The sequence below is a fragment of the Sebastes fasciatus genome, chromosome 3, assembly GCF_043250625.1.
Source record: "Sebastes fasciatus isolate fSebFas1 chromosome 3, fSebFas1.pri, whole genome shotgun sequence".
Taxonomy (NCBI): Eukaryota; Metazoa; Chordata; class Actinopteri; order Perciformes; family Sebastidae; genus Sebastes; species Sebastes fasciatus.
In genome coordinates, this window is record NC_133797.1 from 32,996,612 (window position 1) to 33,024,553 (window position 27,942).

General features: G+C 40.3%; 1 protein-coding gene across 4 annotated transcripts in view; it reads left to right on the forward strand.

Annotated features, from left to right (window-relative positions):
• The window catches only part of rab11fip4b (RAB11 family interacting protein 4 (class II) b), a 66,756-nt gene that overhangs the window by 4,125 nt on the left and 34,689 nt on the right, over positions 1-27,942 (forward strand). For 2 of the 4 annotated variants that reach the window (XM_074630445.1, XM_074630446.1), the window contains exons 2-3: positions 4,729-4,816; positions 7,904-7,983. In XM_074630445.1, the coding sequence (XP_074486546.1) occupies positions 4,729-4,816; positions 7,904-7,983 (168 nt within the window). Of the gene's footprint in view, positions 1-4,728; positions 4,817-7,903; positions 7,984-9,386; positions 9,541-26,927; positions 27,045-27,942 lie in introns of those variants that run through there. The other 2 variants (XM_074630449.1, XM_074630450.1) reach the window with 2 other exon arrangements.

The window sequence follows — 27,942 nt, forward strand, 5'->3', positions numbered from 1 at the left end:
GCAGGATTTGGCGATATCTAGTGGTGAGGTTGCAGATTGCAACCAACTGAAACTAGTCCCGTGTGCCAAGTATGTCGGAGAACTTTTGTGATTCAACTCTCTGATTCTTGCGTTGAAAGTAATTTAGAATTTACACACACAAACAATTCTGTGATCATGTAACCCAAATAAGACTGTATACAGAAAAACACCTACTCTGTTTGGTTTGTACTTTTTAATTGATGCACCGTATCAAGCAGCCTCCTGCATTTGTTGCCCTCTCGTGTCATTGTCCTACATTGGCAAATCCCACCGGCTGCTCCGTGACAACCTGACCTACTATTGCACACAGTAGGTGACACTCTCCCAGATGTACACGTGTCACGTGCAAATGTGCACACGCTCAGTAATCTATACAGTGACCTCTTTTCTTTCCCCTTTACTTTGTCCTCAAAAACTGAAGAAGTCATAGACGGTAATCTAGGCTGACAACCTTGTTGAACAGGTCCAGCTGATTCATACTAATAGATAGATAGATTAATTGATCTAAATCCTCCAGTGACCTCAATTTAATGCACCGCAAAATGCTCTATAATCTGTAACACTATACATGTGACCCAGATGCCAGCATAATGGTTACGAGGGTGGAATGTGTGTGGCATATACCCTAATAACAGACAACGCTCATTTTAATAGAAAAATAATTACTGAGAATTACTGAGGTTTTTTTCTATTCTTCTTACGAGACCGCACTATTATTATTTCCACCTCTCAAAGTTGAAGCATCGATCTAAGTTGTTTCTTTTTAACCTGGAAAAAGCCCTGAAGTTATTTCCGTTTCAGTCACAAACCTTTGCTAAAATTAGTGCTGTTGAATTTGAAATGGCTGTGGGTAACTCGCAAAGAGAATAATGCATTATTCAGCCGCGGTGCAGAGCGCTTAAAGGCAGCAGCCCTCTTCAGTGATGTGGATGTGGGAGGATCATGAGTCAGGGTGTGCATGTACTTGTGCATTTCATTATACAAATGTATGATATTTCACATGAGGTGTGTTGGAATCTTTTATTAAAACATCCCAGTGCCCTCAGTCTTGGCTCAGATCAGAAGTTATTTACATATCATTATTTTCATTGGAGACAGTATTGCCTAAGTGAGGGCCTCAGGATGGCGATGTCATTTTATCTGTCTGTTTTTCCATTAGTCTACATGAAGAATACAGCTACTGGCCAAATGTCCATGTAAATTATTGTATATTCATGGTTCCTAGAGAAATATTTTCTAGTGATTTTTTTTTTTTTTTACTTCTTGAACTTTCATGTAGTGTCATTATTAATTAGGCGTAAGGCACCGAGCTGGCAGGCATGAGGAGTCAAATGCGGGTTTTCAAAAAAAGAAAACAAGGTTTTATTTATCCAAAAATGAAACCATTTACAAAATTAGAAACTAAGTTCTGTGCCCATAAAATAGGTTAACTAAACATAACTTAAAGGAACAGTGTGTAACATTTCAGGGAATCTGTGGAATATGATATTCATAACTATGTTTTCATCAGTGTATAATTTGAAGATAGGAAATGTTGTGTTTTCGTTACCTTAGAATGAGTCCTTCATATCTACATCGGGAGCGGGTCCTCTTCACGGAGTCCATGTTGCTCCGCCATGTTTCTACAGTAGCGGACAGAACGGACAAACTAAACATTGGCTCCAGAGGGAGCCTTTCACGTTTTTACGCTACCTATAGACCACCGTAGTTCTCCGACTGGCTTGGGAAATTGAAGTAACGTGAGCCGCCGTCTGACTTCCGTTGCTCCTAAAGTTGTGTTACTATGGTCAGGATGGCTTCTGAGTGAGGCAAACGGCGTTACCATGGTTTTGCACTCGGTGGCTCACGTTACTGCAGTCTTGGAAAGGGAGGAGTGAGCGAAGGGGTACTCAGTTGGTTGCAATCTGCAAACACACCACTAGATTCCACCAAATCCTACACACTACACCTTTAACTCAGGCTATGCTAACTTAACATACAAATAAAACAAAACAGGATAATTAGTCTATTATTATAAATATTTCAGTAATTAAAGGGGTCATATCGTGCTCATTTCCAGGTCTATACTTGTATTTTGGGTTTCTACTAGAACATGTTTACATCCTTTGTATGTTCTCTGCATACACTCCTTTAGCTAATACATGGCGACACAGCATGGGGTGACATTAAAGGGCCAATTATCATGAGTTTCAAGATTGCAGATGTAATTTAGTATCGACCTGAGTCATAGTTATGTGTGTCACATATGCACAGGGTGAGGCTGCCACGAGTCAGTGTGCTGTGGGTGCAAATTAAGGTGCCACTTAAATTCATCGCGTCGCTCAAGCCTCTAATTGTTATTCTGCCTCTTATTCAAACAAATCCCCATTATCTGGAGCTGAATATCTTCACCGTGTGTGCATGTGACTGTACAGGAAGAGTAAACTGTGACACGACAAATCAAGCAGACTTCGCTATTAAATAGCATGCTAGTTTTCAGAATCATACTTGTATTTTGGGTTTCTACTAGAAGATGTTTAAATGCTTTAATTTTCAAAAAGAACATTATTTTTCTCATACTGTCTGTCTGAATATACCTGTATTCAACCTCTGTTTGAAACACTCCATTTTAGCACCTGCCTCTTTAAGATCCCCTCCCGAAAAAGCCCCGTCTGCTCTGATTGGCTTTCAAGAAAAATATGGCGCACTTTTGTAAAGGTAGTTCTCAAGCCGTGGGTGATGTATTTTTTGATGAGCCTGCATGTGACATAGGAAGGGGAGCCAAATCTGAATGGCTTGTTGAATCAAATGTCTGATCTAGGAACTAGGTTGTCTTATTTCCCAGTTTGTGGGTTGGTAGGTACTCCAGATATTCAAATGTATGAGCACAAGCACCGAAAAAGTGAGTTTTTCATGATACGTCCCCTTTTTAACTAAATGCATGCAGTACAAATATAAACCAATGTACTGCCAATACTAAATAAACGGAGTATGATGTATGAAACAAAAGCAATGTGTCAGCATTTATCAGTTCGCTGATGTGTGTAATGTGCATGAGGTCAAAAGGTGAACAAAACTCAATGGAGGAGAAATGATCTATCAAGTGCAAACTACAGAAAGTGTGTGCAGGAGGGTATCTGACATTTAATCAGCTATGTGGCAGCAGTTGTGGTCATCTTATGAGGACAAAATCTCCACTTTTACTCAAGAAAATATCAGTGTAATGGGTGCCTAGAGGTTGAGTCTTGTCCATTTTAGACATCTCTGCACCGCCATCAGGCCAAAATATAAATTTTGCACATTCAATATCTCTCAATCTACTAGGCAGACTGCCATGAATTTGCCAAGATGATAAACCATATTGATTTTAATGACTCTACTGCCTTTCCTCTATTGTCATTATCTAGACAAACTTAACACTCAATACTCTTTAGGCTCTAAGAATATCAAAACCATCAATAATGGTATATTTGGCCAAATAAACAACACAGCATTGTGCTGTACAATAAACATTGCAGATTCCAGTGAGGCTGTAAACATGGTTTTGTTTTCAAGATAAAGGCAGTAAATCACTTTATTGTTGGGGTTATAATCCTACGGGGTTAATATACATCAACATCCCATGTGACCTTTTTTGCTTGACTTGGCATAGTAGATGTTCTGGAGGAGAATTCAAATGTTTGTTTTTAACTTTTTGAAAGCAAAGTTTCTGGAGGTCAGTTGTTTGAGGGGCATGAGTTATTATACAGCATTGACTGCATAGTGTAGCTCTGCATTTGAAAGACCACAGTGTTTGCATTATTATGAAAAGAGTATATATGCAACATGAGAGAGCATGACTATCACTGTTGTACTTAATATGGTTGGTGATGGCAAACATTCTGCAGCATTATTCATCTCTGGAAAGAACCGTAGTGCAATGTTGAAAGTGAGGATGAGTCATGTACTTATAATTGGTTTGTACTTACCAGCCACCTGTCAATCTCAGAACCCGACTGGTTTAGCGTGGCAGTGGGAGGCGCAGACCTGCATTAACACATGCAAATTCACATTGAAGTGGCTGACGATCCTAGGTAATAGATTTTTTCACAGCACACATTTTGAGTCGGCGTAGCGAGGAATGCACAGGTGTAACCAATAACACCACGGCTCGGTTCAGTGATGCACCTAAATGAAACGCAGCCATCACTGTTATTAATCAAACCTTTTACTGCAATGGCAAGTGTTTTTCTACCAAAAACCTTTTACATGCAACAAAATAATCTCTCAAATGTATGGATAATGTTGTCTTCATCGGCCCTCAGCCGGCACACATTATAGATACAGAGCCTTTTACACCATTTGGGCTGTAAGTTACTGGTCACAGACAAAAATGTTTTTTATGTGATATCAAGTATATATGCAAGTGATGTGAGATCATTCAGGGAAATGGGACGGTTGAATATAGTTATAAAACAAATTGCTGACATTAAGACACGTGTGTTGCTGTGTGTATGTGCGTGCATTGTGCGCATGCCTAAGTGCGTGTCATACATGTGTGTGCATACATGCACCTAAGTATATGGATTTACTGTAGGTCATGTGTACTATGTACAATGTGTGAACTACATCTGTATATGTATGCATGTTCTCTTCTGTCAACATGAACTAATACAAAATTGTTCGCAAAAAAAAAAGAGAGAAATATGTTTGATGTGCTCTGATAGCGTCATGTTTTCTCTTCCACAGGTGATGAAGTTGGCCAAATGTCTGTACCCCGACTCTCACGGGAGGATCAACTTCAAAGACTTCTGCCGCAGTGTCCTCTCCATGAAAGGTCAGAATGACATCCTGAGGAAATTACATTGTCTGTGTGTGAGAATTAATAGTTTTAAGGACAGCTCGTGTGTTAGTTTAGAGAACACACTGTGACTTTCTCCCTTTTACAGTAGCCTTGGGAATAATTTAGCACAGACTACATTTCTATTTCCATTAACTCAAAGTCCTACAATAATCAAAATTTTCTTTTGCTACACTACTCAGCTGAACAATTTCAGCATTTCTTTATTGTTGTTTAAATACATTCTCCTGTTTGCGATTGATGCCTTTATGTGAGGATGGTATGTAATCTGAACCAAACCTCCACATACAATACAGATTTAACAGTAAAACCAATGGTTACATTCAAACAGAATGGCAGAAATCTCAGAGACAGATGTTTAAAACACTGGGTACATTAATCCAAAACTGTCTGCAGGGCTGGATACCACTAGAGGTTAGAGAGATAGTGTTTGTTTGTTTTCCTAAATGGAATGAAACCAACCTTTTACTGTAATGTGGTGTTACTGTCATATCCATTCAGCTACCTGCAGGCATTCCTGGAGCATACTGACTGATAACAAACTTGTTTATGTACATAATAATAATAATTGTATTTGTGTAGCACTTTTCAAGCTGGGAGCTCAAAGTGCTTCTCCGTAGACTGCATAAAAAGAGATAAAATACAAAAGAAAACTCAAGGACAGCGAAATACAAGCACACAGCTAAAAGACTATATAAAAGGAAGTCACAAATAAATCATCCAAAAGGTAGAACAAGTGTAAGCATTAAAATAAACTTAAAAGCAGGTGGGTGTGCAACAGAGCTGTATTATGTAAACAAATAAGACTAGTTGTTAGATGAAAACACAAGCAAAATGTATTTTAAGACGGGATTTAAAAGGAGAAACAGAGTCAGCAAGTTGAATACTAACTGGAAGATGGTTCCAAAGCTGAGGTGCCGGTACAGCAAACGCTTGATCACACTTTGACCTTAATCTGGACTCTGGAACAGCTAGCAGACCTGAACCAGCAGATCTGAGAGGCCCTTTTTGGACAGTAAGGAGTTAAAAGTTCACTGATGTACTCTGGCGGATGGCCAGTTTATAAGTTAGTATTTCCCTGCTTTTATGTATTTTACAACAACAATCAGGAGACACTTCTACAATCAGCTAAATGGTCAGCTCAGAGTATGATGGATGCATACTATGTGGCTCTAGTGAAGCCCTAATAACGCTGCCCTGCTCAACCAAGTGGAATAAAGTATAATTTATGCCAACTCATCATATTTCCTCTTCCCGGGTTTTATTCTCTTTGTATTCTGCCAGACAGAGAGTCTTTGTAAATCCAGGTCAGGTCCAGTGGACCGAGGCCAACCAGGACACAGGAGGGGACAGAGCCGGGGTCCTGCCTCTGAGTTAGAGCTCCACAAACTGGGTTTCTGCATTGTTGAGTGGTATCGAGTTGACCTGGCATTAATAATGTTCATTTAACACTCGAGTGTTGGTTAATGATCTTAATGATCTTAGTTAAGGAGCTACACAGAATGTGACGTCCATTAGATTTCCTTTACACCAAAAGTACGGTAGATCATCGTGAAACCCCAATATAGACTATATCCCTTATAACGGCATCATGTATAGGTGAATTGGATGAATTATAAGTACATTTAAAGCGGCTATAATTGGTATTTTTATAATAGCAATGTATCAAAATGACAAGGTGAAGTGTGGTCGCTTGTCCTGGTGAACCTACAGAGAATTGAATCTGCTGCTTCCCTCGGCTTTACTGAGCTTTATAGATAGTTTCAGCTCACTGCTTAGCTCTCCGGCCCTCGTGTATATACAGTACATGAGACTGCTCAAAACCAGCCAGCTTCGACCGACTGCTGATTGACGGTGCATCTCTAGCTGTTAGTTTAGGAAGCACTTGATTTATTCAGCAGTTTTCTATGAGCGGAGCACGCATTTTAAACGTCAATATCGCAGGCGATCATGGTCATTTAATTGTGGGAAGCCAAAATCGTGATCGCGATTAATATTCAATTAATTATGCAGCCCTAGGGTGATGTTAATGTTTGCTCACTTGTTATACCCGCGCGACAACATATTCGGGGGGTATATAGCGCTCCGCATGTCCTTCCTTCCGTCCGTTCGCGTGTCACACTTTCTTTTAAGGAGCAGAACTTGGAAACTATTTAACCTAGGACCTTTAAATTTGGTTTGATGTTTGACAGTGTGGTCTAGTTGTGCCTTTTGGGGTTAGAAGTCCAAGGTGCCCAAAATTGGGCACCTTGGACTTGAGGAAGGAGAGCTAATAACAAGCTAGATTGTGCTCAATAGACTATTTCCATTAGTTCCAACAAGGCAAAACCTTTGGCCCTACTTTAGCAGGGGTCAAGCAGTGAGCCATGCTCACTTTTGCCTCATTTCCTCTGCCCTCAAGTGACCAAAAAAAAAGAGTTATTACAGTTTTAAGGGAAAGTTTCCGTTCCATATTTCAGTTTATTGTGCATTTTGCTGGATAAAGTCTTTCACCTCATGTCAACTCTGTAAGCCGTCCCCTCTGTGCCACTTCACAATTGTTTTCATGTGTCTCTCAATGTATTTGGGTTCCTAAATAATAGATGGGTTTCATAAATTACACCACTTATCTGCTCTCTCCTACAAGTTTTATCACAGGGAGTGTTTGTGTTTTCGTCCCAATATTGACCCGCTGTTTTTAAAGTGGTTTGGGAGCTTCAGAGAAGCTACTTCTCTAAACCACACAACAGAGTCTTGTTGTTGAGGCTTTTGAAAGGTTTGCAGAACAATGTCTTGTTGAAAATCAAAGCTACATTTTCCATTTTCTTCCCTTTTTTAAATTTGCAATGTTGAAAGTAAATAAAAGTGCTCTGGTGAATAACAAATTGAAAACCTAGAATAAGACGAGCATGTCAGTGCATTATCCCGAACCAAGGTACAACTCACAATATACAGGTGTTTGTCTCAACAAATATATTGTGTATTTAGCAGCACCTTCAGTTTTAGCAGCTTGGATAGGAAGTCATTGCTCTGCAGAATCTCACACAGACTGAGATGAGTCATGCATGCTTTTATTCTTTGCAGGTTATGGTGGCATCGTTAAAAAGAAAAGTGGGCCACGGTTCATCAAAAGGCCAAATAAGACAGCCAAGAGTTGCTACTGGGTAAGTTTTTAAAGTGTGTCTGTGTGTTTGTATCCTTTAATAAGTGTCTAATTTAACTGGAATTTATAACCCCAGTGACTCAACTGTCAGTCTTTGACACACTTAATTTTGCATGTCATGCTGGATATACAGTACGTCTAGATTAATATCAGCACTGCAGCACATGAAGTGAGCGGCAGGTTAATTGTGGTACAGACAGAAACGACAGAAAGTACTTGGCAGCTTCCCCTGTGCCTCTGTATTCGTTTTACAGTCCAGTTGTGCACATGTGGGCAGTTGTTGCCCCAGCATTCCTGTAGTCTGTGGGTTATGCCACAGTTTAGAAGTTGTATGTAAAATAAATAATGGTTTGAAACTCAGTCCCAATTCCTACCATGATGAAAAAAAGGTATGTCATTATTTATGAATTCTTTGTTTAGTCTTTGTTTTTAGACACTGGTGCAGTAAACTATAGTTTTCAGTAATACATGTGCAAATAAGTAGAAGAAAATGTGCCAAATTTTCATCCTCAATTTTTCAATATAAGACAAGTTACACTGTGTCTTGTGGACTGTGTGTTTGATCCATTTTACAAAAATGTAACAGCCATAATGAGTCACAACTATAGCAGCAACAACGCTGCAGTAAAATCAGTGGATGCAGCCTGTACTTCACTATTCTGTCCACTTGGTGGCAGTGTTCAACTGCAGATGTACAGTAGAAGACAGTATAAGATAATTTACTCAATTACTTGCTTGTATGTAAACAGTATAAAAATCCCCGATGAGTCATTGGATAAGGTGCATTTCTATAAACTGATTTGTTCTTCTAATTTTAATGTATTATTTTGGCGTTTAAGGACCCTTGGTTAAATGATAAAATAGAGGTAAAGGTTTATTGTCTGCTTTCACAAGAATTTAAAAGATTTTCCAATTTATATTTAAGGTTTTACAGATGGAAAGTTTTTACAGATGTAGTAATTTGGTTTTATTGCCACACAGTCTTTTGTTTGACTCCTACTGACGTCCTGTACGCTGAGATAATTGGTTCGTTACAGTCTAACTGAGGTCCCTAGGTGTTACATGTGACACATATCTCATAAATTCCTGGGACTGTCCTTTGGGAAATTTGATACAGTCTACAATACCACTGCTTTGCATAGCAACGAAGTCAAATAGACGTCAGCTCCACTTCATAGTAGAGAAATAACTGTTGCAGATTATTCTGCGCAACAGTTTGCGTCACTATTCCAGCTTCAGATTGTTTGTCTTTTAACTTGACTCCACAGGTTTCAAGAGTCATTTTACTGCCGTTGGCACAGTGTAACATTTCATTGTACCAATAGAGAAGTGCTCTTAAAATATTCACACTGGGTGAAATGCAATACGTTCGCTGCCTACCGCGTCTTTCACGGGCAATACAAAGCACTTCTCTTTTTTTAGAAAATGCTGTCTCATTTGTGCACTTCCCTTTGAACAGCGGCGTATAAAAGATTTTCTGGTAGCAGTCACACCATTTTCTATTCCAGGAAGAGGTGATTTCTTTTCACTGTTTATCATTTTCTCCACACAGTGACAGGTAGGTGTTGCAGTTATGTGTTTAGTCGTGTATTTGAATAAAAATGCATTGTGTTTTAACTAGGGCTGTCAATCGATTAAAATATTTAGTGACGATTAATCACAAATTCAATTTTTCTGTTGGAAATGTACCTTAAAGGGAGATTTTTCATATATTTAATACTCTTATCAACATGGGAGTGGGCAAATATGCTGCTTTAAGCAAATGTATGTTTATATTAATTATTGGAAATCAATTAACCACACAAAACAATGATACATTTTGTCCAGAAACCCTCACAGGTACTGCATTTACCATAAAAATATGCTCAAATCATAACATGGCAAACTGCAGCCCAACAGGCAACAACAGCTGTCAGTGAGTCAGTGTGCTGACTTGACTAGAGACAGACAGAGGATAAATGATGACATGATATACTGTGATAGAGGATTTTATCATTGCCCACTACAATTTCAAGTTCTTTATTTATCATATGCACTACAATTACAGAGAAGCAGTCGTTTGTATTGAAAATCTTAAGTCTCAGGCTGAAGTAAGGGATAATGTACAGCGAGCCGGTCATTGTTGCAAAATAAACCCTGACATGGCGATACAGGGGTCCACCCTTCCCTGACGGGGTTTATTTTGCAACAATGACCAGCTCGTTGTACATTATCTCACTTATTACATGGCTACTTACTTAAGAGATCAATAATTTGACACAAAAATGGTCCTCAGGCGTCCGACATCAGAACTGCGTCCAAAGCAGCGGCCTGCTGTTAAGAAATACAGGACTGTAGAGCGCCATGATTGACCAATCACAATCGAGTATTCAACAAAGCTGTGTAATAATGCTAAATAAATATGTATGAAAAGAAAAAGATCATGCAAGTAAATACAGAATGAGAAACTAAACAATATGGTCATAGCATAGTCATAACTCACAGTAACGGATGGTTAATGGAGATGATGCTGCTGCTTCTGATTACAATGGAGTTAATGACATTGCTGACAGTGAGGATAATGTTCAAGAGATCTTTTCAGAAGGCTAAAATTAAAAAGATTAGATAGCTAGTAGGTAAATATTTTATATACGGCACATAGACACTTTGGCTCCATTTGATTTCACCTTGTTTTAGTGCTGTTTGTGATAATAGGTCTGCTTACAGCTGCTGATATGAGAGCAACTTGGCCGGTCTGTATACATAATTGATCTGTTGTAACATCGAGTCTATTGTGCTGAGCAGCATAGATGGTTGTTTACAGGGAGTGTGTGTCTTTTCCTTGGATGAAATACTCTGGAAGCTCTAAACTACTGCATGAGGAAGCAGCCGCTGCATTGAAATTCACTGGAAGCTGCAGCCAGTCGATGCTACAGTATTGGTTTCCACAGAAAAACAGAGTGTAATCTGCAGGTACTTCCTCTTTTCCTCTGTGTCTGTGCAGAGCTTATCTCATTTTCCTGTTGGAAGGAGTTTTTCCTCTTGTGGTAGATAGAGATAATGTGAAACTAATAACTGCTATTTAACCTTCTCACTGATTAACATCTCCTCAGTCTACTGGAGGTCTTTTGTAAACGTCTCCTTATCTCATTTTCACATTAGAGAGGACTTCTCTCTCTTTAGCTGGATGAAGATATGTTGCACATTTTTCGTAATTAGATTTACGATCCATAGAAGCTCAGTTATTTGAGTGCCGGGGTGTCCAGTTGTGGGAAAAAATGTTCAGGAGGAGAGTTGTGTTGCCATAGCGAGGAGAGGGAGGAATCCCAGAACTCCCCAGGGTCGCTCTGCAGAGGTGTGTGCGTGTTTGTGCGTGTGTGTGAGGAGAGGTGAGAAGTGTCTCATTATTGCAAGACGTTGTAGGAGAGGATTTATTAGTTTGCTCTCCCCTGCTGCCTGGGTTCACACACACTTGAAAACACACACACACACACACACAAATATGAGTACGGTAATATATTAGGGAAAGACACAGCATGGCCAAGGCAGGTGCTGAAATGAATTTGGCACGTAGCAAAGACAGATTGAACTGGTGCGCTGAGCACCTGGTAGGATACGTGTGTGTGTGTGTGTGTGTGTGTGTGTGTGAATGTGTGTGTGTTTGTGTGTTGGCCTAGATGTTCAGCTCCAGAGTAACAAAGACAGCAATAGCATGATCAATAGGAGAAAGAGTGGGAGGAGGCTGTAAACAATACTTTTTATAGACTTGAGTAAAAGACAGGAAATTAATATCTGATATAATATCTATCTAAATCAGTCAAACATCCTTGATGATATTAACAGCAGCTGTCTGTGGATATATTGTCCTCGCTATGTAACTCCACCTGTATATACCATTTATTCTTTTTAATACTGTTATACAAAAAAGTTTAATCAATATATCATTAGTATGCAATTTATAGATAAGCTCTTATTCATCAGAATATAACACGTCAATCCTTTGTACCTTAACTACAACCTGTATATAAGTATATGCCTACTACGTACTGTACATACACCACATATATCATTGTTTGTATATATTGGCTTAATCAGCACTTCACTAGTTTGCATTCTGGTTAGATGCAAAGCTGCATTTCCTTGTACTTGTACTATGTGCAACGACAATAAAGTTGAATCTAATCTAATGTGCACAGACAAATGCTCCTCCATGTGAATCCCTCAGAACATTTTGGGACTCAAATGTGACTGACGGTGAGCAACCGATTTAACCATGTTTTATAAAAAGCAGCATCAACTGATTTTTGGTCCCGTGGGGACTTTGGAACAAGCTGTAAACACAACCACTGACGTATTACCACCTTATAAAGTTGCAATGGTGAACCTGTTGGCAAGCAGTTTACATATCCAGCTGATAGGGAGCAACATTAGCATTCATTTGGAGTCATGTCTCTGGCTACCTACATTAAGTCCAATGTTCGGTCCCTTTAGCTCTGTTTTTGGTCTCCAACAACTCCTGAGGGAAGTATCTGGCTCTTCAGCTGTTAAGTGCTCCACTATGTTCACTAGTTGCTGACGCCATGTCTATAGAGGAGGCGTATGAATGAGCAGAACGTTAGCAGAGCGGCAGCTTCGGTCCTCCTTCAGAATGTGTTCAGGCGTTACCGCAGCCTGTGTAGAGAGCTGTATTCATTAAAATAGGAGCGTAGTTCTTCCGCCAGACATGCTTGAGACGGACAACTAAAAAACACATCTGTAACTTTGTCTGTCTGCTGTTTTGGAACAATATCTTCATTATTTTAGTCTGACATCCCCTCACATTCAGTAAGAGGTAATTCGAAGCCCAAACACTACATACCCTACATACACCAGACCTTAACCAGCAGAGAACCTTAAAGAATCCTGAATATAAGTGGAATCTGTATGATGGCCCAGATTCGCCGAGCCGCTGCAAGAAAAATAATCAATAATTTACACCTCATTTTGTCCTCGCATGGAGAGATGTTACTTCTTTCTCCTTAGGGTTTCTAGCAGGTCAGAGGAATCATCTGAGCTCTCTGCCTCTAATCTGCTTGTCTGCTCTTTCTCTGTGTGTTTTCTTCATCTTCTGCTTGTATCGTTTGATCTCTGTGATCTCAGTGAACACACATCCTCCCTGGGTTTTCATCGAGACCGTTTTGTTTGTGTGTGTTGTTGCGGCTGCAGAAGTGGAGTTTGCAGGTCAGACATAAGCCACAAAAAAATGTCATCATGTCACCCTCATCTCTCTTTTCCATGCCCACCCATCGTCTGTTTTATATATGCTCTTGTTTAGAGCACATCTCTTGCTTTTATTTATCATCCATCACTCCCCAGCACTCTGCTGCTTGTACGTTTGTTCATCTCTCATCTTTTTCTAGAATTCTCTTTCATGCATTGCTTCATGTCCTCTCTCTTACCCCTCTTGCTTGTCTACATCTTGCTCTCCCTCTCCTTTGCATCTCTTCCCGCTTCCATCCGCCTCTTCTCCCTCCTTCCACATTAGCACTTCAGATGAACAGTGATGAGTCTCGGCAGTCATTTCATGGTCTGATTAAAGAACTGTGATGGGGGAGAAGTGATGCAGAGAGGGGCGGTGGGGGGGAATCGAGACAGGAGAGAACAATAACAGAGAAAGTTGAAACAAAGAACAAAGAAAAAAGGGGATTAAAAAGGGAACCAGCAAGAAACAGAGAGCGTACAAAGGGCATGTTTGCTGTTGTTTGTGCAAGAGCACGATGTGAAAATCAACCAGCCGAGCCGCAGTGCAGACTGCGAAGCAGAGGCAACATCCCTGTCACTGCAACATGAACACTTCCTCATGATGACTATATCAACACTCTTTCAACTCACTGAGTTAGTGGAAGTTTGTCTAAAAGGTCAACATCAGTTTGTGTATAATGTATTCATGCTGTTGTTCATGCAGTATGCATGAGGTAGTGTTGTCCTTCTCAGTCGGCAATGTTATGATTTAAATGGTTCATATCGCGGTGTCGTTTCATGCAGAATTTATCCACAGTATCTGTAAATCACACTGAGCAGCTGCATTCCTCCACCACTAAATGTTGATACCCTGTCTGCAGTATCACTTGATGCCACGTCACTGATGTTGTTATGGCACCTCAAACCCTCTTAGGGAGGAGGTCATAGTTGGTAGTTAGGCTTACAAAGTGCGTGCATTTGACATGAGAGATGACTTTTCGCATCCTGTTTCCTGTCAGAGTCGGTTTCTTTTAACCATGATGACCACAGTCTTTCCGTATCCTTAAAGGGCCCGTGTGAAATGCATTATAATCTTAATAAGTATGTTTTCTTTAGGGTATAATCATGTAAAATTAACAGTTTTCGTTACCTTGGAATGAGCCGTTTATATCTACATAGGGAGCGGCTCCTCTCTTCACGGAGCCGGCTGCGATGTTTCTACAGTAGCCCAGAATGGACAAACCACTGTTAACTTTTCCTGTTTGGGCCGGAGTCTTTATCGTTACTCGCTCCAGAGCGTTACTCCACTCAGCCGCTGGTAAACAAGACACAGGAAACCTCTGTTGGTCTTGAGGAGCTGCAGCATTTATTTCTGCACAAACTGCAACTTCCACTGAACATTCACTTGATATATTCTCAGAGCTAAACTAACTCTGTCTTCTGCTCTACTAGCTCACTTGTTCGCTCACACACATTCGCCGCCGCTCTCTCTCTCTCTCGTGCTTCACCACTCACTTCCAACGTACACACACTCTACTATTCTCCAAATGATACGCTCTTACAACAACTGGCTCTAGAGAGAGCCATTTGCGTTTTCACGTCGGCCACCCTAGTTCTCCTACACGCTTGGCATACGGGAGAGGTTGCAATCTGCAACCTCGCCGCTAGATGCCACCAAATGTTACATACTGTCCCTTTAACCAAAACTTTTTGTTGCTTAAACCTGAATGAACCTTAACCATAGCAGTAGAAAATCAAAATAAGTCATTTATATCTTTAGTATATGAGCAATGAAAAACCACCTATTTTATTTTTAAGTTTGGAGGACATGTTGGTTTAATTTGCATCAGTATCTTTGACTATAAGTGTGATTAAAACATGACTGAAGGCAGAGACAGGTCTACTCCGTCCTAACAATTAGTAATATATGTATTAGATAATTAGACGGCATGTTGTTTTTAATTTGAAGGGTTTCCAGGCTGAACGGGGGCAGTTGTAGAACATGCTGGATAGACTACATCTCCCAGCAAGTATTTTTGGGGAATCCCCATGAGTAGCCGGGGGATGTTGCCGAGTGTGTTTAAGCTGCTCTGCTCTCTCTTGTTGCCACTGTGACTCTGATCAAGATAAGCATCTCGGAAAAGGATAGAAGGATTGTTATCAGTATTTTTTCTCTTAAAGATGAACTGAAAATCAGGCAAGGGATTACATGAACTTGTCTTATGCCAAGTTTTCAAAGTTAGCAGGATGAATAGCAAGACTATTGATCTTGTTGCATCGATTAATAATTAAATTCAATTATTAATATCTAAGAATCTAAGAACCGCACTATAATGAATTCCACTTCTGTCAGATCTCTTTTGCAGATGGGAGCAAAGACTGTATGATTTGTAGAGCTTGACCAACCAGTTCTGTGTATTTCTGCGTATGTTTTATGCTTTTGGCACACGTGGAGCAGCATGTGTGAACGCCTGCAGGCATGTGACGTTTGGACAATCCCAAACCAACACGGTAAACTTTCTGGCCACATTAAAAGCCAACACATCTGACTGATAGCCCCGCTGACAGCCATGGAAACCTTGCGATATGTGATGCCACATTGTGAACCATCTGGTATGATGTGATGTGATGGCACATTATGACAAGCTGTCTTTTTAGATTTACCGTTTTTCTCGTGATCAGAGGACGGGGCTGGCAGTGTGTCCTTCTTCTGTGATGTCTGCTATTGACCCAGACCTTTTCTCAGCTGTCACGGTTAAAGGCTTTTTGAAATTTCATTTGAGACCGCAGTCATCATATGTCATACAGAAGTATGGAAAGCTAAAATTAGTGTTCCATCTTTTGTGGTCTTTCCTGCTTCAACAATTACACATCATTAAAATATGCAATGTACAAGTACAGCTTAAAAATATTTCTGAGGATTTGGGGAGATGTTTGTACTCACAGAATTACACATATTTGGGTTTTGAAATGAACATGTGATATCACAGAAAGCTTAATTTCACATAGTGTGATGATTCAGTCTCTCCTCTTTAATAGCAATTCATAAGACAAGCTGATTTTAATATTATAATGGTTGCATTCTGGTGCAAAACACATCATGTCAGCTCTCAACCTATTGCCATGGCATGTAATGTTTGCAACCCAGATAGTAGTAATACAAGTTTGTTCCACTGTGTATCAATCGGCTTGACTTTTTGCCAAACCAACTGGTTTGACTGCCAAAGCTGTGATTTAGTATCACGGTATAAAGATTTGCGATTAGTGTAAAAAAACAAACAAAAAAAACAGTAAATATTATTATTCATTTCTGCATGAATTGGATCCTGTTCAGGATACATGGTGTTAATGGATACATGGTGTTATAGTGTTCGAGGGTGGAGTATAACACTGAGACCAGTAAGACATTTAGAGCAGAGTGGTACATAAAATCTCACAAGTACAGTATCTTGCTATAGCAACATATATATAGTAATAGACTACTGCATATTACAGTAAAATGAGTACAGCAGCATTTCTACCACGACCTGTAGGAGGAGTATAGCATGTGGGTTAACTAGCTGTAGCACATGTAGCCTAAAGCAAAAATCAATTGGTATTCATTGCTTCATTGTTTGTTTTATTGATAGTATATTGACTTTGAGTACATCTAAAGAAGGTTGTTATGGGAAGCAAGCATGCTGAGTGTGAGTGATGACAGTAGAAAGAAAAAGAATGACACAAGGAAAACATTAATGGATTGATGGACGTGAAGGAACGTGAGTTTGGAAAGAGATAAGAGCAGCAGAAGGAATGCAGAGTCTGAAGAGAGACGAAAGGGAAACAGAACAGAGAAAACAAGGAGAAGATAAGAGGTAGACAAAGAGAGAGAACAGACGAACGACAGAGACAGATAAACCAAGCAGTACCTTTTTATCTAATTTATTAATGGCTGAGCCATTTGGCCTGTGATTGTGAGTGACGGGGCCCATTAGTGCAGGTGACACTCATCAGGCCTCACTTCCAAATCAGTTCTCTGTTCAGATGGAAACAGGAACGAATGATACGGTCAGGACGATATGGTCACGCGTGTGGGGTCTGCACTGCGGCTGCCTTTCTCAAATAGATTAGCATGGTGTTGGCAGATCCTGAAAAAAACATTAAATTGTGTTAACTGAAGATCTAAAATGCAGTTAAACATTGCATTTTAATAGTTAATTTCGAGAATTAAAAAAACAACAACTTGTGATCACATGAAAAAACAGTAGCTGTGCAGTTATGCAGCTGTGTGGAAAATATCATCGATCACAATGCTGCAGAAGTCTCTAAAATACCCTTGAGTAAAGCAGCCAGTCAACCCAATACTGTGGAGTTGCAAAATCATTCCAACTCTGTTGAAGCAGAGTAATCAATGGATGGTATCAATAAGGAAAAACAGCAAGGCATCCTGGTGGAAATGGGACACGGTGCATGTAGCTGCAACCATTGTTGTGTTTCCTTGTTAATTCCGCTTAGTGCTTCACACTGTCAGCTACCACTAAATGCCGTTAAAATATATATTTAAAGCAGTATCTGGCACTCGTTGCTGTTTCTATTGTCTCCGTTATACATCAAAATTCCCAGAGGATTGGAAATGCGTCCAACAATAGTCTGATTGGGAAGGAAGGGAATTACATGTTGTTCATTTGGAAGAGCACAAGCATTGCAGCCTCTCAGCTTTTTGGCACCAATGTGTGTGGCTTAGTTGTTTAATTAAAGTTTTGAAAGACTTTCATACAAACACACACACACAGACTGGAATAGAGACAAGGCCCAGCAGAGTCCCGCCAATGACAGTCAAGGACACACCGCCACCAAGCAGACATGATTATCCTGTAACTATCCGGCTATAAGGAAGGACTGCTAATGAACAGAGGCATCACTCGTTCACCCCGAGACCCTCTCTCTCTCTCTCTCTCTCTCTCTCTCTCTCTCTCTCTCTCTCTCTCTCTCTCTCTCGTTCTCTCTCTCTTTCTCTCTCTCCATCACACATACGAATTGCCTTTCTCCCAGATCTCACTGACTAGCAATGACTTTAAACCGTATACATAACTGGCTCTCACTCAGGGCTGTTGTACTGTCCAATTCCCCAGTTTAATGTTTATGCATGTAACTACTGTACATTTACATTAACACATTCCCTCAACCTTCTTACAGCATTTTTTTTTTTTTTGCATTAATACTCTCGTACTTCCTGTGTTGTGTCGACCACCCCATCTTTCCACTTCCCTCTTCCTCTCATTTTAGTGGGGCAGCTAAGCTGAAATATTCATAACAATTGTGCATTTTGCGATAAAAGTGACATATTTGGGACAGATTTTATGTTAAAAGCTTTTAACCTGAGAAAAACATGAAAACCAGATAAAATGAGCAAGGTCACTTCAGGGTCAAACTTCACTCCCTTGCCTTCATGACACAATGACAACCAATACACCATTAGAACCGCAAGATCTTCAGCTTTCCATTGGTATCTTTTCATTAGCAGTAAAATTGGCAGAGATATCTCTAGATAAAGTTCAGGATTGAACAGATTTCACGATCAACAGATGGATTTATTGACCATTTAGTGACCATGCTCATTCTATTTGGTTTTCACGTTTTTCTCAGGTTAAAAGCTTTTAAAAAAGTACCCTTAAAAAATAAAGAGGTAAAAAAAACATGTCTGTGATCTTCTGACATCTGATCTAATCAGCTTGAACACACTTTGGAAATCATCAAGAGTCATAAAATCAGTTTTCTGCAACATCTAGAAATATTTAGCGCCTATTTAGCGACCCTTTTTATAAATGGCTGCAACATATAAACCTATATCTGTGCTAAATGTGTTGCTTTTATTGCAAAATGCACAACTGTTCAGCTTAACTGCCCCGCTATTTCACCCTCATCATCTCTAAACTCCAGATTACAGAGCATCATCACACACAGAAACAAGTCTCTGATTTTCATCGGCATTTGATCACCTCAGCCAGTCGTGTGTGTGTCCCAGGGATGATTCTTCTATGTTATGCAGAACAGACTTGCAATGTTTAACAAGTTACAAACTCCACAAAAGGTGTTTGAAATCGTTTCATAGCAACATTCGTATACTGCTGATATGAGAATTTTACATTACGTTACATTTTGAGCTTGAGGCAGTGTTGTGAGATGAATTAGCATTTGGAAGAAGACAGCTGCAGTGGATGTGACATGCCAGGCTGGAGTCTGAGAGGAAGCTGAGGAAGGTGGTTTCATGGTAGTTATTTCTGCCGTTTCTATTGAACTAGTTATTCTGTAACTTTACATGACTTTTATTCTGACTTTGAGCAGGCTTTGAGTCTCTATATCCCTATGTGAGTGTGTCCAGACCGTCTGGTAGTGGACAAAGGTCACCTTCTGCCAGGAGCATCTGCTTGTTGCTGGGACAGAAAGTGTCTGAGTGTGCTTGAAAGAAATTAATGAGACTAACCACCCAGGAAGAATGACGGCATCAGTTGTTTCAGCAATTGCCTAAAAATTACGTTCAAGTGACAAAACCGGAGGAATAATGACGGGAACAAAGAAGGAAGCCAGGTGACGTTGTTACAGAGTGACTAAGTCGGGGAGGAGGCAACAAAACATCTTCTAATTGACATGAACAAGCACGACCACAATCATTTCCTAACCGTAACACCGTGTTTACTATTGCTACCATCTCAGTGTGTGCGTGGGTGATCTCTTCTGGCTCTTCCTTTTTTGATGACACCCCTCTTAACACTTTGCTTTGCCATCACTTTTAGCTGTTAATTTCCACACAACTTCTCTTTCTGCCTGGTGCCTCTTTCATCATTCTTAGCACGATAGAACAGAGAGCAGAACAGACAACATGCCGACTTGCTCAGCCGTTAAGTGTCCTTTCTGCAAATAATGTAGAAGTAAGTGTGTCAGTGCTCTGCAGAACACAGTAAATTGAAGATGTAGACATGGATCTGCAGAGATATTTCTTCATGCACTTGTATATATAACATCAAAACACATGTGTGTCAATGCTCATCAGTGGATGTACACTCAAAAACACACATTTGTCATCATCAAAGCTGAAATGAGAGATTGTACTGTATTCACAACCCGGTCTCACAGGAAAGTGTATAAATAGCAGGACATGAGGACGCATTCTAGCCTTTTTGTGTGTCATTTGTACGCCACGCAACGGTAACGTCTGCAGTTAGGTTGAGGCAACAAAACCACGGTTGGGCTTAAATTGAGTGCGTAAACTAAGTAAAATACATACGGAAACAATGTAACATAAATGGAAAACGTATCACAAGTGTGTCTGAAAAACGTGACAAACATCATTAACATAACTTACAAAAGAAAACGCTGGTTTTGAACAATGGTCTCCTGGTTAAAAGTTGTGTTTTTGTTGGACACACGAGCGGCCTTTTTTCCTTTTTTTATTCTACATCACTAGCTCTGAGCGTGGCATATTTGGACAGATGCGTTTACGTTGGACTCAGTACAGACTACGTGGCGTACAAATGACACGCCAAAAGCAAGAAAGGCATTCGTATTGCACAAACGGGCTGGTATTTAACAACGTAACTGCATGGCGAAACGACAATATTTAATGTATTAAGAAGCAATTCCATTGAAATGTAAGGCTGCACAATTAATTTAAATTTTATCATCATCGCATTATGGCCTACTGAGATTTTGAAATCGCAGAAGGCGCAATATTTGTTAAAGGCGAAATGTGTGTCCTGGCCTACACATCATATTCTACAGACTTAAGAAAACATCTTTGTTTGGTACAGATCCTTGCAAAAATCACACCATAATCATTTTAATGTGTTTAAATGAGAATAATGATGTAAAAATTATCATTCCCTCCAATGTCGCAAATTATATCACAATTGCAATATCAGTCAAAATAATCGCAATTCGATATTTTTTCAAAATCATGCAGCCCTACTAAAAAATGACCCTTAATAACCTTCTCAGTCACAACAGTTGCACAGACTGCACTGTGTCAGACTGATTCAACTATCTGACTCTTTCATGTATCATTTAGATTCAGTGTGACCAACAGGATACAGTCTCTGTCATTTAGTCTGACTTTGGGATCCAGCAGTCTCTTTTTCTCTTTCCTTTACTTCGTTGCTTTACTTTACTGCTGGCCTTGTAAGAGCTGCAGACAGGAAATTGGACTGCTTCTAGGTCTTTGTGGTAGTTGGAAACAAAGCGTCACCCCTGTGGCCTCCGTGTGCCCTGATTCTTATTAAATAAAATACTTAACTCTCTTACTTTCTGTCTCCCCTCCCTCCTTAATTTGCTGTCACTCTCCTTTCGTCTGTCCTGTTATCTCCCTTGACCACCAGTGCTGGAGGTCTGGGCAAAGCTCTGCTGTCCGTCTGTCTGTCTTGTTATGCATAATTAGTGTCCAGACCCTGTCTTCCTCTTTTCAAAGTGGATAAACTAAATTGCTTGCAACAGCACTGTTGCCCCCAACCTTTCTCTCTCTCTCTTTCTGCCCCGCAATCTGAGCCAGCGTTTTCTAATGTTGCTCAAGGCCAGTGTGTAAACCTCTTCACTCCTCCTCACTACCCCCTGCTACCATCCCTCTTTCCATTTTCTTACTTTACTCTCTTTCTACTCTGCTGCTCATGTTTTATTTGGGCCTTGCCTGATTTAATCATTGATTTTCTCCACTAGCTCTTTAGATCCTCTCATTCCCTTCCTCTCTTTGCAGTTTTTTTGTTTCTTTGATCTCCATTTTCTCCTTTGTTTTTCTCACTAGCTTTCAGTTCAAGTCAACACATCTTTTTTTTCTCCAGCATCTCTTCCCTCTCTGTTTCTCTCTGTTTTTCTCTCTTTTACTCCCTCATTCTCCCTCCGTTCTATTAATTAGGTCGCTGATTGTCCTGTGATGTGCAGACTGAATAGAAAAGCTGTCACAAGGGGTCATTTCTGGATCACTGCCTCCACCTTCTCCCCTTTTCTCTCCCTCTTCCTCCTCTTTCATAAACAGCACAGATATGCACACGCACACTCCCACTCATAGTGGGAGTTATGGCATTGCACCACACTGACTGTTGATTCACCAAACTGACTGGAAATTACCTCAAAGGGCTACAAACCTGAACCTGAAACTTAAAATTAAGAGAAAATAGAGGTTTAACATAAGTTTTAGCTCCAGTATCATCACATTTTTTATTTGTAATTGTTTGCGTTGTGATATTTCAGTCCGGTCGCATGAAAATGCGTATGAATGACATATCAATGCGCAAGGCAAAAGTGTGCAATTGACAACACTGTTCTTGCAATTGGTGTGTCATTTGTACGCCATGTAGTCTGATGCAATGTAAAGCTAGTGATGTGGAAAACAAAGTGAGAAAGACTGCTCATGGCAGGCGGAAGGGGAGGTGGACGGGTCCAACAAACACAGGCAGTTCACCAGAGACCTAACGAAGTTGTTTTGTTACCTAAACATAACTGCATTATCACATTACCATAGTTTTGTTGAGTGGCGTACAAATGACACCTGAGAAACGGCACACAAATGACACGCAAAAAGGCTAAAATGTGTACTCATGACATGCGGGATGTCACTGTAATGTTGTGCTATTTATACACCTTCCTGTGAGATCAATTTGGATAATTTGTTACACCACTATTAATGATGAAAGTGACTTAAAGGAGCAGTGTGTAGGATTTGTCGGCATCACCGTTGAGGTTGCAGATTGCAACCAACTGAAACTTCTCCTGTGTGCCAAGCGTGTAGGAGAACTACTGTGGCCAACGCGAAAACGCCCTATCTAGAGCCAGTGTTTGGTTCGTCCATTCTGGGCTACTGTAGCTCCCTATGTAGATATGAACGGCTCATTCTAAGCTAACAAAAACATGACGTTTCTTATTATCATGTGATTATGCACTAAAGAAAACATACTTGTTAATATTCCATTTCAGCCAATAGATCCCCTAAATGCTACACACTGTTCCTTTAACATCATTCTAGCGCTCACTTGTTCTAGCTGTGAGGACACTGAACAGTGCATGTAGCAAGTTTACAAGGCAATTTCACACATAAATGTTGCCTCCGCCTCAGGGTTACAGTGCAGCCATAAAGGAAGTTTAACGCTTGCACAAACCGTTTCAACAGGTACAAATCGTATTCTCCACAGTGTCATAACAATGTGACACACAAAAAAACACACAGCTGGCTCAAATCCTTTTTTCCAAGTAAACGAGAACTGTGAGTGAAAGAAAGGAGTCGTCTTGGTGCCAACGTCCTGTGTCGGCACCCAGGTGACTTCAAACCACAACACTGCTGCTCCGCTTGTTGTGCTAATGGAATAATACCACAAAATAAAACATTGTGGTTAAAATGAAAAGACTCATTACATGTTGAACACGGTATCGCCCGTGTCCTGTTGTGTATTGGTTCCAATGCTGCATATTCTGTTAAGCTACTAAAGTGCTTGCGCTTTTCTACAATGTGCCTGTTGCTGGCACTTTACAACAGCTGTGAAGTACGACAAACATGTGAAAATGGCAGCACTTTTCATGCAGGATTTAATGAATTCATGCGTCCATTTAGGAGAAAAGACTAAAAGCCTGTTTGGGAACAGTAGAGGCTTTGAATGCCTCGTCCACTGTGTGGGTGATTTGTTTGCATCTCTTTGCAAAGTGCATTTATATTCCAAAGACCTTGGTCAATAACTCTTTTCATGGTTCAGTGTTTTCCCTCCTGTCTGTCAGGCTAATTAGCAGCCATTGTCTAGTTGCATTGTTTCGGTTCAGCTCACACCAAGTACCCCTTTCTGTAACCTTTTAATAGAGGAAATGAAAACCTCCATTAAACTCCAAACATCCTACTGAAGCTCTGTTGCACTTCTTCTTCATCTGCTCTGAGCTGCAAATACACCGGGGATTTATATAATGGTTAAAGTTTTGTAGAAAAACTTTGAGTGTGCCTCTCTCTCCCCTTCCTGTCTCAGTTTTTAATCAGACCTCACTTCCTCATTGATCCCTCTGTCACTTGCTGTCCCAGGGGTCTGGTAGTGATTTGATAGATGGATAGATGGATGGATGGCCAGGTGGTGTATTGATCATCAGGGTTTGATCTGCTGTCAGTCAGATGCTAGCCGGGCCTGCTCAGCATACTGACGCAGGAGATTCTGTGTGTTGGGTACGTCTCTTTTCACCAAGCTAAGCATTGGCTAATATCGGCCTACATGGATGAAACTCCAATTGTGAGGCATGTTCACTGACTCATTACTGACTCATTATTAGTTTGCAAATAATCCATTTGTTATCTATACTCGCATGCCAATTTGAAATAACACTAAACGTTGATCTGATATGCAGCCAAGGGTCTTAACCTAAAGGGTAACTTTGGTATTTTTCAACCGGTGCCCTATTTCTCCCTGTTTTTGTGTCTAACTGACTAATGGGGTCAACTATTTCTGAAATTGGTCCAGTATTTAGGGATAACGCTGTAACCAGCCGCCGCGAAACAAAGACAATCAGAGCCTGTCATGGCAAAAACAAGCACTTCTAATGGACGTAAACAACAGTGCCAGCTTGCCCCAATAGCACCACATTGCAGCCCGAGATCGGCTGCCGTCTACAGCTCTCTCCCTCAATGCTGGACCAATTTCAGAAATTATTATCCCTATTAGTCAGTTAGACACAAAAAATAGGTCCCACATTGAAAAATACCAAAGTTGCCCTTTAATGTCCTCTATCTGTTACCCAACAGCTGGTATAAACGTGAACTTGTAAGTCAAAACTCCACAAAAGAATTTAATTAAAAAGAAAAAGAGACAAGAAAACAAAGAGAAAGTTACAGACAGACAGGGTTTTGTACTCGTGATGGCTGGGAAAATATGTGTTTCCACCGCAGGGCTTGATTACACTCATTTGCAGTGTCGCTGCATACAGTATCTCACAATACACATACCATACCTAAAGTGCATACCATGGAGTCTAAATCGTATTGTATACTGGATACTTGTCTGTCATTCTTAACTGTGTCAGAGTACATTGTGTCCTTGCATAAAGAGATGTATTCTCACCATGTGAACCGTAATCAATACCTCCACAACTGTGTGTGAGTTTTCCCTGCAGGCAGCGCTAACCCAGTAGCCTGGTTTCACTCATATTACAGCAGCCATACAGTCACCAACAGATAGACCGGGTCCTGCTGTGGCTCATTCTTTACATATTTGACCTGCAGGATTATTTCAAAATATTCTGTGTTACTGGATACGTTACTGCTTATATTTCACTTTAACTACAGTTCTGTGAAAGCCGATCAAACCTTGTTGTTTTGACTATTGCTCATATTTCAAAGACAATATATTTTGTTCTTACTAGATCTGCAGTAACAGGAAATAATGTTGCATAGGTGAAATACTGTTCTACTCTTGCTTGCGACTACGTGTTGTACTGTCTACACACAATGGTGTATATTGTGGCACGGATTAAGCGCAGCAATAAATCAGAGGAAGTTGATACAAAAACACTGTTCAAACTTTTTTGTTTGACAGTATTTATTCATATCCTCTTGTATATGTACGATTGTGTGAACGTGTGTGTTATATCTCTCTGTGTGTTTGTCTATACAGGGTGTGTGTACAGTCTGTGTGAATTGCCTCCTGTAGTGAAACTAAATTGAAATGTCATATTGTATAGCTGTATTTCTGCTCTGTCATTCTCTTCATTTGACTTTTATATTCCCCGCTTCACTTCATGTGTCTTTTTCCTCTTGTAAAATTCATCTTCTGCATTTTCAATCACACGTACTGAGACTCATTTATTCATGGTCTCACTTTTTCTGTCGAGCCCGGCGAACTCAAGATAGCAGCAGAAATGATATTGCAGATTTCAGGCTTCTCAATCTCTCGCTCGCTCACCGACTTGCTCGCTCACACTCCATCTGATCCCCCTCCTCTCAACGCCTACATTGTCATTATAGTGAATTTCACAAAGTTGTGCAGTTAGTGCTTGCATGTTGTCGGATCTTCGGCTCTGGAACAGATGTCACCTTTAAATATACTCCTCCAAACGCCAACCCTGTATAATGAAAGAGTTTAATTACAGCATCTAAAGTGTGACATTTCAAATTATGTGTGACTATCAATTATGCCAGAGATTATACATCATTTAAGATATCAAATCTGTGAATGCGGCCCGGTCCAGTAGTCTAGATCAGTAGATCAGTCCATGCCATGAGGGGTTATGGAAATTGTCAGGGGCAGGAGCACCAAAGAAATTCAGAAGCCTGAAGAATCACCTGCAACATATAATACTGAATACCCGAGGCTAGTGGGACTGAAGGTCCAGACACACCAAAATGACATCAGAGACCTAGCCATGATGAAGGCTGCCTGTTGCTTCAACTCACGTCAACCGTGTCTTGGCCAAAAAGTTGCACTCAAACACACCACAAAGATTACAACCGACGGACAACTACAATGCAAGTTCTGCGCAAGTTCTGTGAGATGAAATAACTCTCCACACATAAATGAAAAGAAGCGGCGTTTGCCGATCATTTTCACACCACTGTCACTCACCACTTAGCTTCATATCCGTGTGTTGGAATGATCAGATGAGATGAAGATGAAAAATAAGTAGAGCCTTCTGTGTTTTTGATTTTGAATTTACTCGTTGGCTTGCCTTCTTCACTTCTGTTTCTCTTCTCGTGCACTGATTCGTTTAAGCTGAACTGCTAATCAGAGTGATTTCTCTCACCAACGGGGCGTCACCGCCAATTCAACATGCTGAATCGGCCGAAAAAAACCTACGACACAGGCATACTAGAGCCGATGGTGCGGGACACACTGCAAAAACTAGAGCTGACAGACGTTCACCGACGGCCCCAAACTGGTGTGTCAGGGCCTTAATATGAAAGGCTAGCGTACATTCAGTTTGTTTTACTGATAAGAGAAAAAACACGAGAGCCTGTTAATAATTAATACATTTATTGGGTCTTATTTATAGTATCTAACATATGTTTTCAATAACACATGCATAAAACAAAGTTGTGATTCCTATTCAAGATAATATAAGGTGATGCGGAAATGACAGTAAAAATGGTCCGGGACGTTCATTTACGCACAGACTCATTCTTCGATAAGGATAAGGCCTATTGTTAATTGGGTCGCGATGGTTTATCATTTTTAAAAAGTGAGTTTCATTCGGCCCAGATGAGCAGTTGGTTGGTAGTATCCCTGCCTTGTTTCTTTCTTGTAAGCTTCTTCTGCTCTCCTTTCCTCTCTTCTTACTCTACGGGGCCTCTTCCTCACTCTCTATCCATCTCTAACCCCACCCTCTTCCTCTCTGTCATTCGTCTTGCTGCATTGCGAACCCCAGCAGCTGCTTGAGAATCCCCCACAGATCTGTTTCAGCTGCAACACGCACATTTGTTAGGTTTTTTTTTTTTATTATTACACTTAAGGGTGTGTGTTTGCTTTAGCCCTACATGTGTCCATTCACCTATGAGGAGTATAATACAGATTACTCAACCACCACCTCTACCTTCATCAATTTAATACTACACCTCCCTTCACTCCTTTATACACCATTATAGAAAGTAATGTAATAATGTCTTCTCCTCTCTGAATGGCATTAAAATAACTGTGTTAACACTTTGTGAAAGCACGTAGTGAAAACCAGGCTCTTGGTCCATAACTATGTGTCGCTGTCTGAATGAGGCAGGTAGACATGAATAGAATTGTAAATGGCTTCTTTGAAAAGGGGGGGAAGGGGCCAGCCCTTTAACAAA